The sequence below is a fragment of the Colias croceus genome, chromosome Z, assembly GCF_905220415.1.
Source record: "Colias croceus chromosome Z, ilColCroc2.1".
Classification (NCBI taxonomy): Eukaryota; Metazoa; Arthropoda; class Insecta; order Lepidoptera; family Pieridae; genus Colias; species Colias croceus.
The window spans coordinates 7,026,055-7,039,833 of NC_059568.1; the positions used below are offsets into that span (position 1 = coordinate 7,026,055).

The 13,779-nt window shown below is 29.9% G+C and overlaps 1 protein-coding gene across 1 annotated transcript in view; it reads left to right on the top strand.

Moving 5' to 3' along the window:
- The first annotated feature begins 265 nt into the window (after nucleotides 1-265).
- LOC123704916 (epidermal growth factor receptor) overlaps nucleotides 266-13,779 on the top strand; it is a 73,633-nt gene continuing 60,119 nt past the window's right edge. The window contains exon 1 of the mRNA XM_045653407.1: nucleotides 266-457. Coding sequence (XP_045509363.1) covers nucleotides 391-457 — 67 coding nt within the window. The 5' untranslated portion in view covers nucleotides 266-390. The remainder of the gene's footprint in view (nucleotides 458-13,779) is intronic.

Sequence of the window (13,779 nt, forward strand, 5' to 3'; positions counted from 1 at the left end):
AGACAAATAAATTTTGAAGTTTAAGTGTTAATTTTAATTGAATACTTATTAGCTCTGACAATTTATTTTTAACTCTTGTTTGTAAACAAAACATTTTTTATTGATAAATAAAACTACAAATGTTTTTAATCAAATATTTGAAAGTGAACCAGATAATAAATCTGCGAAAAGTCAACACCAAATATGGGCATATCTGTAAATCATCATAATCTTTGAAAAAGCGACGCTGTGCGTACGCGCTGAGACTCCATAGAGTTTGAACGTCACACAAGTTGCGCTTGCGAACGAAACTGACGCGTGTTGCGGTGCCGAGTGATTTGGACTTATGTGGTGTTTGTAAAACTGTGCGCTGTGCTAGCATGTGCCCTTGCTAAGTGCGCCTCCGTGACAATGTACAGAGTGACCTTTCTGGTGCTGCTAGCGGCGCTCAGCTGCAAAGCCGAAATCCAGGAGAGAGGTGAGCTATGTTCAGGTGCCTTCGCGCCACGATTCAAAAGCCTCGCGATTCCTATTTTGTTTACATGCCGCTGTGGAGCCTTACTTTCTATCTCGTGAACAAAGCAAGCTGCTAAACTTACTAGCCTCTACAGCTAACGGATTTTGATATTTGAAGCTTTTTAGTCTGTAAGTGAAACATGTTTTTCTTTGAAAAAATATACTTCATCCGATGTTTTTCATTGTGTTAAGGTGAATTGATCATTTGGAATAAGTTACTAAGATTTTAAATGCACAAATGTAGAGCTCATGTAAAAATGAGGTTTTTTTAAGTATTACTTTTATCTAATTAATTATAAAAGCAAATTATAAAAGCATCTATCAGTATAGAAGCTAAATATGAAATGAGAATATTATACCAGCAAAGCTGAAAACTTTGTAAAACTTATTGTAATGTATACTCAAGGCAGTGGCAGTTGTAATTATGTTACCGAATGACACGTAATCCAGCCAATTATTTTATTGTTAATTAGTAAACTCATAACGCGGTGGAGCTCTAACGAATACAAGGCAACCATTGTTTTTTGTAACGTTATTCGAACGTGAAATATAGAAGTAAAATACTGTTTTAAACTCAGAATGTATAACGTCTAGTCTTTGGAAACAAACATTGTATTTATCATCATACTTTATTCTTATTTATTTCGTATGTTACATGATGATGAATAATCGCAATGTAACAATTCACCGAGATCAATCTTAGATTGTTATTAGACATTACAATACAACTCATTCACAAGGACAAACTCATTTAAATATATTATCATCCTGAAAATCAAAATTTGTACATTTACATTGAAACTAATCGGCCAGGGATAGATTATATTTGATTGGTAAATGGTAAAACTATGTTATGACTGTCAAGGGCTTCTAGAAGAAGTCTTATTAATTAAACATTCATAATCTTCAAATTCCACTTTTCTATTACATTAAGGATAGTTTAGATTGTTGTAGAGCCCGTATATAATAATTTGCCCAAAACTCATTATAGTACGTATAATTTTACACTATTGGCCAAAATATAGGTAAATGTAATTAAAACATATTCACAATCTTTAAATTCTACTTTTCTACTACATAAAGGATAGTTTAGATTGGTAGAGCCATGGTAGAGTCCATACTTAATAATGTGCCCAAAACTCTGAAATTTTTCATAAGTACCTACGTATAATTTCATACTATTGGCCAAAATAAATTTGTAATCAAATCATAAAACAATGTTAAAATTCCATTTTTTTATAATCTAAACTCTAAAGGATAGTTTAGATTGTTGTAGAGCCCATATTGAATAATATTATGTCCAAAACTTTTATTAGTTTTTCTTAAGAATTTACACCACTGGATAAAATATAAATGGAATCAAATCATAAACCCTCTAGGATTTATGATTTATAATCTAAAACTAACCAAGAATTCGTGAAGTGGCATTATAGATTTTTTGATGACGATGTTTCGAGATATATGATAAAAAATACGTGTGTCTAAGCATTTTAGTAATTACACGTAGGCTTACATATTCATTTAAATTCTATTGCAGAAAAAAACCCAAGCAATCCATTTTAAAAAAAAATGACTAATATTATTATAAAATGTATACCAGTCTAATATATAAAAATCAATGCCACTTTTCGTTGTAATTCCATAACTCGAGAACGGCTGAACCGATTTCGATAATTCTTTTTTTATTATATTCCTTGAAGTACGAGGATGGTTCTTATGTAGAGAAAACGTTAATATGTACCACGGGCGAAGCCGGGGCGGACCGCTAGTATTATTATAAAATGTATACCAGAACAAATAAGAATAAGCATAAAAATAAACATTTGATTAATCAAGCGAGTATAATTGATATAAACAATAATTATTTTTATTTAAAAACTGTTCTATAACTAAATATTAAAAAATACACGTTGGCAACCCAGATATAAGTAAGATAAAAAGGTAGACAAAATCTACTTTTTATTAAATTTTAAGCTAAGTATATATTTTTTATTGTTTTCACCTTTATACAATTTACTATCATTAAAAATGAAGGCATTATATTTTAAATACTATTTATAAATTCTATTGCATGTTGCGGTAAACCGCATCGACTAATAAATAAACATTGTTTTGTTTTCTTGTTACAAATAATAATAGCACAATTCGTCCTAAGTAGGTATCACAAACTTCAGAATTGTATTAAATCAAAGACTCTTTTGAGTGTATTATAGTTTTGGATTTACTAATTGAATGGCTAATTAATTTTATTAATAAAGTTTAAAAGCGTACAATTTTAAATAACATTAATGCTTTTGCAACACATTTTTGCAGTTAATTTCTCAAAATAGAAAACTTGCTATAACCATGGTGAGAATATAAGGCTATAAGCCACTTCCATGATGGGATATAAGATGCAGCCTCTGCGAGGCAGAGCGCTTAGGACCGCCTTAATTGCTCGTCGAACGGAAGAGAAATCGAGAAAAACCAGCACTTAAACAAGTCTAGCTTATATATCGTGTATTTGAAAGCACGTCATAAGATTTAAATCCCTCAAATTTAAGATCACGGGTAATATAGACATGAATTCATCAAATTGGAAACAAAATTAAACTAAACAAGTCAGATAGCGTCTAGACACAGAGCGTAATCTAATCTCTATGACTTCCCATTATAATATGCTTTCCACATGTCAAAAATTGTTTGGTACTTACCCTACTTCCGGCATTACAATAAAACGGAAGCTAACACGAGTACCTACAGGCTACATAAAAAAGATACCCTTAATGTACATCCCTCGTGTCCCGTTTATAAGTATTCGTAGTTTTTGTACGAAGTCGATTCCCAACCTAGCACGGATGCACCACCCGTTTGTACCACTTGCAGGATATATTCTTTTCAAGTATAACACATCCTGTTGTTATTTTGGAACAATTCTTTATTAAAAACATTCTCATTATTACTTGCAATTGTCACGCAGTCCTTATCGTTGATGCTAACAAAAATTTACACGAAAACTGCTGGACGCGCGTTGAATATCAAATAACTTTTTTAATGTAAAACTACTTCATAGTTCGTCTAGTTTGTCTCATTCCATGTATACAACCACAGTATACAACATACTTATATATGACTATCAAACGACAATAGCAAACGAATCCGCGCAAATTCCAATACATTTTCTTTGTTTTTACATCTTTCGGCGCAATTCTTTGCGATAAAAGAACATAGCTCTACGTATTGAAGATTGGTGTTTTTGCTGTTGGCACTTAACAATTCCATACAAAAAGTTTAATTTATAAACGTGATTTTATTGCAAATAGAATTCTTTTGTAAAGTCGTAAGGTTCATTCTTGCCTAACAAATATTGTAAGTTAAAGCTTTTCGTGTTCAATCCCTTCTTGATGATTTCACTAGTCAACAGTTATATGGTACCAGTAATACACGTCATATTTATTAAAGAACACTGAACAATTGTAAAATAATTACTTGACTGTACAAATTATACGTTGTTGCATTTCATGTAATTAGCACCTATCTAGGCTTCACATAAACACTTATTGAAATAGTTCAATTTGTTAATATTAAATAAAAGGATATTTAGATAATATGTTTTAAATCTACATATTATTATATTATAGTAAGGTAATAATATATAGCGCTGTATAAAAGTTTCCTTATAATAATTATTGACTACAACTATTTGGTCTGGTTTCTCTATATTTATTTTAAATTGTTTACTATATAATATATAAATAAAATATACAATTAGTTTCAATTCATAAATTATGTAGTTGCAAAAGATCGTTTTAAGCATAATAATTTTACCTGAATTATACTTTTTTTGCTGGTATATAAATATACTGTAGGTAATTGTCAAATGGACATTCAGTATTTTCTTACTTAACACGCTGGTTTATAATACAATTTCTCACATAAAAATAATTTATTCGATTTTGTCAAAAACATTAAATATTATGTAAAACATGACATAGTAGATACATGCAAAGCGAATTTTGTTGATGCGAATGTTTAATTTTGATTGTTTTCCTTTTTGTTCGTTCAAATTCAAATTCAAATTCAAATTAATTTATTTGCCAAATTTTAAATTTATTTTAAAAATTTTAAAAATTTATTTGTCGTTTCCCTTTATACGATACTTGGGTATTCTCTAAAATCTAAATAACTAAGTTACTTTCAACCTTAGGTCAAATAACTTGAAAGTGAAAGAGACGGGAAGGCAGTTATAAATCAATGTCAAAATTATGTAAATTACGAGTATATAAGTTGATCAACAAACCCACTTTCAAAGGTTGTTTGAATTCCGTCTTTTTTACTCTACGAATACCTCACTCTATGTAAGTTACAAAAAGATGATGTTTTTAACGTATAGCCTTATTAGCCTCTACAGTAACTATGCTCTAAGTAATGTCTGCTTTGTATAAAGATTTTAATCTGTTTCTGATGGCCTTGTGTTGCCCGTGAACAATTATATTCACAATTAATTAAAACCATTTGAATGTTGAGAAATATTAACGCTTCATATTATATACATAGTAACAAGGTAAGATTGAGTTAATCGTTCTTGAATAGTTGTGTGAAGGTTTATTTACATAGATTGTAAATTGTAAGACTTTCAAGACAATGTTAATCATACGTTTTGGATCATAGACAATTGTTTAGATTTGTCTGAAAAAAAAATTAAACAATGTAGAGACACTGATAATAATTTTATCTTTGATTTTACTATAGCTTTATGTTTATAGCCTTGGTAGGAGTACAACACGAGTAAAATATCGCAAACCCCTAATTTGTTTTTGGGAAAATTGATACAAATCATTAATTAACTTGCCTTCCAAAATAGTTCAAATTATTGTGAACTACATTATATTATTTTCTTATTCATCTATACTAATATTATAAAGAGGAAAGGTTCGTAATTATGTATGTATGTATGGTTTTCACGCAAAACTACTGGACCGATTTCAAAAATTCTTTCACCATTAGAAAGCTGCATCTTCACTGAGCAACATAGGTTAGGTTTTATCCCGGAAATCCCACGGGAACGGGAACTATGCGGGTTTTTCTTTGAAAACGCGGGTGAGGCCGCAGGCGGAGAGCTAGTACATTAAAGGCGCCACGTTCCTTATCACAATACGTAAATAAATCAAATTTATAACCATACATACTAATGAATCATTTAAAGGTAAACAAACCAAGTGTGTACAATGAATGTACTCCTTCATATCAGTGAATTATTCACTATGAACTGTGAAGTACTGGGAACTTTATATTTATGCTTATTATTATATTTATAGATACTTAAGGAAATATATAAATATGTTATTTTTGGCATGTATATTCTATATGACATATATTATCAAGCGTATTATGTTCCTCTCATGTTACTGTTTTTCGTATATTAAAGGTTTTGACTTACCTAGTTATCAAAGGGATACATTAAATTAAGTATATTATTAACTAAATATTAATTAATGTTACATATTATTAATATATGTACTAAAGATTTCTCGCATGTATGAATACAACAAAAATGATAAAATAAAAAGACGCTAGGCATGTACAATCATAACAAATACCGAGTCAATGATAACAGGATACGCACTTTAACCAAACCTTATTAAAGCGAATGTAACCAAATAAACATTAAGTCATAGCATCGTGTGTTATGTTATTGTTATTTTTTATCAAGCGAAACTATGAAATATTTTTTAATGTACGTATTTTAAAATGTAATCTCATATCTATTTACTTGAAAAAAAAAATTAAAAAAGAGCGTGTGTGCCGAAAACACGTGTCAATAGTGAAACTTGTGAGTGATTCAAAGATACCGAAATCGTCGCCTTACTCCATGCCGTGACGCGCCATTACGCGACCTTGAAATTTTACTATCAACGCGCCTAAAGAAGACGTTTCCCTCCAAAAAACATCGGACCCTTCTTCTGATTTTCGAATTAATGATTAGTATTTAGTTGCGATTCTATTCTGTATTTTACACTATTATAAAACATAAGTTAGATTGATCAATCGGTTAATAATTGCTCGTTTATAGCGAATACGATTTTGTACAAAACTCTACATTTTTATATTACCGGCCTACTCAGCGGAATATTAAAATGTAGTTTCAAAGCCATGAATTTTCATACTTACTTCCACACAATCAGTGCAGAATCTATCAAACTCAAACTCAAACTCAAACATTCATTTATTCAATTAGACTACTATTTAGTAGCACTTTCGAATCGTCATTACATAATTATTTTAACATTTACCACCGATTCGGAAAGCAGTGATCTATGGAGAAGAACCGGCAAGAAACTCCATAGCGTATAGCTATATATCGCGTATAGTCTCCCTAAATAAAGGAATACTACAGAGTAATTAGGAAAATTATTAAAGGAGTAGGTACTACATATAATATCTCGTCCAAGAAACATTCCATAGAGCTTACTCGCGCATCACTATGTATGCCGGCTGTGATCAATTAAACTAGGTATAGTTGTGGTCTTATCACACACACATATTACACACACATGACTATATCGGAATCATTTTATGATTTTTCACATAGTGCGATGTTTTTATAAACAACTAGCGGTCCGCCCCGGCTTCGCCCGTGGTACATATTTCGAAATAAAAAGTAGCCTATGTCCTTTCTCGGGTATCAAAATATCTCTATAACAAATTTCATGCAAATTGGTTCAGTAGTTTAGGCGTGATTGAGTAACAGACAGACTGACAGACTTACTTTCGCATTTATAATATAAGTAAAAAAAATATTATTAATTATTTAACAATTATTAATTACTAGACAAATGATATTTGTAACGCATGGAAACTGAATCATCTGTTTTTGTGATTTTCTTAATCTATTAATGCAATTTGTAACAAAAATGTATTTTCCTTATAAAGATATTGTAATAATTCTTAATAGATAACAAGTTAAATAACAGTATCAGTTTCAATGTTCCCAGCAGAAATAATTAAGGCTTCAGTTAAAAGTGCCCTTGCCAACTACACTTTAATTGAATCAATTGAATAATTAACGATAAAAAAGTATTTAAGGCCAGTAGAGCAGCTGAAGTAGAAGTTTAGTAGAGTCCCAAATTAGTCTACAAAAAGTGGTTTAAAAATATAAAATACAACACTATATTTTCTAACTTCTTCGTCGTTACAATACAATGCATACCTATTAATTATACTAATTGTATAAAAATTTGTAATAAAAAATAAAACAAAAATAAGAAATCGTCAGAAAACTCAGCTTTAAGTTATTATCTGTATTCAATTTGGTCTCCTTTTGCTTTCAAATAAATAAAAAAATGCATATGAAAAATGTTTACTTTGTGTTGTTGCTTTACAAATTACAATGTTCACAATTTTTATTTTTTAAAGTAATGGAACTACTTTTCACTTCATACATAAATACAATGGAGTTTGTGGCAAAATTATTTTATTATATTTTGTGAAAAGATTTTCTTGTTATGTAACCAATTTTCGTACTTTGCAAAGAAAGAGCGCGCAAAAATCTGCATGTCTTGCAAAAATGGTTTTTGAAACATCAAAAAGGTGTGTGTGGTTTGGCTTTACCATCTGCAATTCTGAAAAACGTTACACCACAAATTGATTTTATTTGTGGTCATAAAGAAACAATAAACACGCAAGATGTATTTCCAACAACCAAACATTTAAGAGCGATTGTATTATGTTATTTAGTTCTTAAGTGTTGGCTTGCAACCATATATGTACCATACTATTAGTGAATTAGTTGACTCATCGCACGCTCACCTAAAGAATTAGGAGATGTGTGACCGAAGGCACGCGAAGATCAACGAGGATTTCCGAAGGCGGGTTAAAAGGGAGCTCGTCAGCCCGTGACGCTTCAATGCAGCCGAGTGGAACGTCTCCTACCTTCAGCCCATGAGCCTCAATATTGCATGAATTGATAGTTCTTAACAAACCTATATCAATCATATTAAAAATACTTCCAATTATCCCTTCTAAAAAGCGTCGAGAGTAGCTAGCAACTATTTAGATCAAAATTGTACTTTTTAATTTTTTCGCAATAAATATAGATTTTGCAATATCTTGGTTGACATAATAAATTCAACACACGACTAAATACGGTTAAGCTTCTGTTACGGTAAAAAAATCGTATGTTATACACAGTCTAAAAAGCTAGAACAAGCTGCAATTGAAAATATTATAATTTTTTAGAGATATCTTGTTACAAATTTTAGTTTTTCCTATTTATCTGAAGAGTAAGTACCAAACGACAGAGGTTTTGCGTGTTGTCGCAATTGAAATGGGGTCAATAATTAACAGAATAAACATTAAGGTCGTCGCGTTTGCAATTTTATAATAAGTTTTAAACGCATACAGGAAAAGAAGATGAACACAATATTATTTCATATAAGTAATATTACCTAATTAGTAGATATTACAGTCTACAGACGTAACCGGCAAGGCAAAACAAGTCAAAGCTAGAGTTAAAATGAAAAAAATAAAAATTATTTGGAAAATCCAAAAGTGCACGACTCATAATGCTCATTGAATTATGAAATATAAAAAAAATATATATATAGATATACAGTCTTGTAGTTTTCGTTTTTTATTAATTGCAATTAAACGACACTGAATTAATTAATCATTCGCATTCAGTGACCTACAATCGTCGATTAGAATATTAAAAAAAAAAATTAACTCAAATGATGGATTTTTTCACAAGTTATAGTGTTTTCAGGTTTCACACATGACGGACAGGAAAATTTTTTGACCTATTTCGGTGTTTTTTTCCAATTCTATTGAAGTAAATCAATTTTTAAAAAGTATGGGATTAATCTCCATTAAATTATCTCGACAATAGTATGCAAAATATCTTGATTCCGTGAACTAACAAGGCTATAATAATAAGAATAGCTGCAAAAATGAGGCGAAAAAAATTTTTCGATCGTAAAGTACTCTCTGATGCTTCGCATCGTCGTGCAAAACGTATTAATTTGTTCCAATTCCCAATGTCAATGTGTGCAAACTAATGCAAACAAATGTAATAAACATGTGTAGTCATTATTATAATTACTATCCCCCAGAGCGTAAACATTCATAGCCCGCGTGTGATATTAATATTTATCCGTTAATACAGCTAGTTTTTACAAATACTGCAATAGCTAAAAGAACTACTTACAAAATCTTAATTAAACCATTAGTTTATTTTACATAATTATTAGTAGATGTTACTAGATTATTTCAGAGGAAGGTTGCAGATTTTAGGAATTCAACACCAACATAGCATCCATTGTAACCACGATACTACTTTACCAAAAAAAAAATAGTAAAAAAGTTAAAATCAATCCAATCAGCAAAGCTTAAAAATTAAGGTGCTTAGAGCTAGCGTGCAAGAACAACTTTTTGTCTCTCCCATCAAATCTATAGGAAGTTAATGGGAGAGACAAAAGTTGCGGAGACAAAAGTTGCTCTTGCGCGCTAGCTCTAAAACTGTAAATAGCTAAAATAACAGTAGTGGACTTTGCAAAATTTATTCAACACACTGTATAGGATCTCGGATTGTATGTCAAATGTCTTAGCAGCGGTCATAGTATCAATATCGTCTCGGTTTGACGAACATAGTGCATACGACATCAGATTTCATAGTATACATTTCATTGCTTTTATTAATGACCATTGATTTATTTATTTTTTGAAGAACATTGTTCTAAGAATAAAGAACGAGTATTTATTTGCAAGAGACGTTTTTTGATTGAATAAATGTACTATGTCGTTCATTTTATGTTTTAACATTAATAAGGATTTAGTATAGGTAATACTTAATTATAAAATTTACTGTTGGCATTTACATACTTTTAAAATTTGTGATTTTTGTATTTATAAACCTTAAACATTTTTCTAATTTTTTTGTATTTCAGATATGAATTATATGACAATGCTTATTTTAAGAATTTTAACTGTAATTTTACAAAGGAAGCTGTAGCCTGTATTACCGATGTCATGCAATATTTCATCATTAACATAGATTCTGCTTTTCAACGTATCGTACCTTTATGTAATCAGTCCAATGAAATGGACGCGTTCGATTTCAAATTGAGAGTCATTGTAGTATTTGCATAAATATTGTCATTTTCATTGACTCGAATGTACATGGCAATAATATTTTTACTTAGTTAAGTACTTTTACAAAAAAATATTTAAAAAAATAAATCTGGTAAGTAACTTCATTCACATTTTATAAATGAACATGAATTCGAGGCAGTTTACTTGTTATTATTTGAAACGAGATTTTTAGTACATAAAATTATGAACATAAATCATATTGACGTTCATCTTTATTATTATTTTCTCTTGCTCTAACACATTACACAATGCATACAATATGCAATGTCGAGCTCTTCAATGAGCGAGTAATTCTATTCATCTATCAATTATAATTTAATAATTTATCAATAAATCAATGCATACGACATTGATAGTGGTATGTCTGAAACTTATGAAACATAATCTCTACAAAGTTTTAAAGGCTATTTCAATATCAATATCGATATAATATAATAGCTATACATCACTTATCTACCTATCAAATAACACCACGATTAATAAAGAGTAAAGCGTTTATATCTAAAGAATAATTGCAGTCTCAAAAAGTCACACAATATTCACATGATACAGAGATTAGCATAATTTTTGTTGAGAGAACAACTATAGTTACCGTTTAGTCTAATTTGAAGTACACCGTCTGTCATTTGTTAATAGTTATTTTATTCAGAGCGGTATAATATATTGTATTGAATTAACACGAAGGTGCTCTATTAGAAGAGAATAATATGAAATAAATTTAAAAATAGTTAAGCCTGTGAGGCCATCTCACGGGAAGGCATGCGAGCGTGACATTACAATGGGGCCGCTAGCGATTCGCTGTCTATGAAACTGAGCACTCAAATACGTTAATACTTTTAACAGCGTTACTCGCTAGTAATATTATGTTGCGCAGTTACCTTTGTAAAACCAATTTGCGCATTAAAATTATGTTTATATTATTCAATACTCGAACATTTACTTGGTTACCTAGTTCTAATTCACAGTGACGTTTGGCCTCGATTGATATTGCTACTGTTGTAAAGAAAATTGGACGGTGTAGGGATAAGGAATAAATAAGCATATCCTTAGGTAATTGGAAGCTTTTTATTTGTACATTAAATGAAAATTTCACTCAATTTATAGGGATAGGATACGTTGTTTTTTGTTGATGGAAAACATCTGAATCAAATCAAAAGGTAAAGGTACTTTTGTGATTGTTATTTAAAAAATACGTTATAGGTAGGTATTGAACATTGGATTCAATGTATTTGAAAAACAAACAATTCAAATGATATATGATTTTAATCATTTATAATTGAGATAACGTAGGACAGTCATGGATGTACAGTGACTTCAATTGAACAGTTGATGATTCAAACATTGACACATACTTTATTGGTGTTTTATCCATTTATCAAATCTTGATTATATTAGTTATAACCAGTTAAGAACATATAAGAATTTACGTACCTACAGCGGCAGATCATCGGATGTGAAAGTACCTTTTCTCATTATTTATTATTTTGTGACATCTAATTTTATCATTAATCAGTCGGATATTTAATTCACAATTGCAGACTAATATTCCGGTTTCGAACAGGAAATTTTGTGTTATTTAGGTAGGTATATTCGTTTCAATGAGACCATTATCATTTTATTTGAATGAAAACTCGTTTTCACTATCAGTACTTTAAATTACATGAAAACGGTTACAATATATATTTAACATGGTTGATTCATTACAATGCATTGAACATTGAATAACATTTCAATGATGCCTTATCAGTGTGGCGCCAAAACAATTGAACACATAATTTTCAAACTTTACGAAAAGCTTGTGAGTTTTTTTTTACTTCCATTTAAGTAAAACTATTGAGTATCTATTATATAGATTATAGTTTATTAACAAATTTATCAACGATTACCTTCTGCTCTACATTGTTTTACGTCTAGATAGATTTATCCTGCTCAAATTATAAAATACTAGCTGTGCCGCGCGGTTTCACCCGCGTGGCTCCGCTCCTGTTAGTCTTAGCGTGATAATATAATATAGCCTATATTACTCGTGGATAGTGATAGGATAATGTAGCTTTCGAATGATGAAATGAAATTATTTCACTTCTATTTACTGGACCGATTTTAAAAATTTAAAATCGGTCCAGTAGTCTATGAGCCTATTATTCATTACAATCAAACAAACAAACAAAGTTTTCCTCTTTATAATATTAGTGTAGATATTCTAATGTAATAAAAACGCATTTTACAATTTTGCATATTGTTTTAGACTACTGAAAAAATAGAGAGATATCAGATAATAAGATGATATAATTTAACTAGGGATGTTATTTAAGTGATATTAATAATTTGACAATATTCACAACGACATACTTTTTTCATGAATTGATTTCATAATGAACGAATTAAAAAAAGAAGAGCTAAAACTCTATGAACAAGATAAATAATAAAATAAAAATCTTTATTTATCCATACCTTCAATTACACTGTGTATGCCACTCAATTTATATAAACACAATACTTAAAACTATGGACATTATCGTCTAAACTAGGCCGAGCCTGTATCTTAGACGATTATATCTTCCCACTATGTAATATAAACTAATTATTCACAATAATACAAGCGTGATACAAGCGTTAATAAAGTTACAAAAATTATCATAACAAAGACGGTAATTTGACATTTGCGTACTTAATAATTCTTAGAATAATGGACCTTACTAACCGATCGTTGATGACGAGTAAAACAACAACGAAAGTTATGGACTTAAGCTCAATTTTACAAAACATTTAATTTAAAAAAAAGAATGTGAATATTATATTTATTTTATTTGTAGTGATTGTGATTAGAATTTTTTTTATGTACCTATTGTTATTAAATTTTGTTTATAAAATTTATGTTAATACTGTTGATTATATATTTTATTTGTGTGAAGATAAGTAGATCGTTGTAATAATGTACCTACTTATTCCAAGGTTTTGAATAAATTTTTTAATTTGTGTAAGTATAATTTTGTGATTTTAACCAATTATGTATTTTATTTTTGCATTGAGTATATGTGGTACGATTAGGGTTGCCAGATGGCCGGGATTTCCGGGATTGTCCCGGATTTTTGCTTGCTGTCCCGTGTCCAGTAATTTTACTTCGCTGTCCCGGAATGAAAAAATACTAGCTTTTTA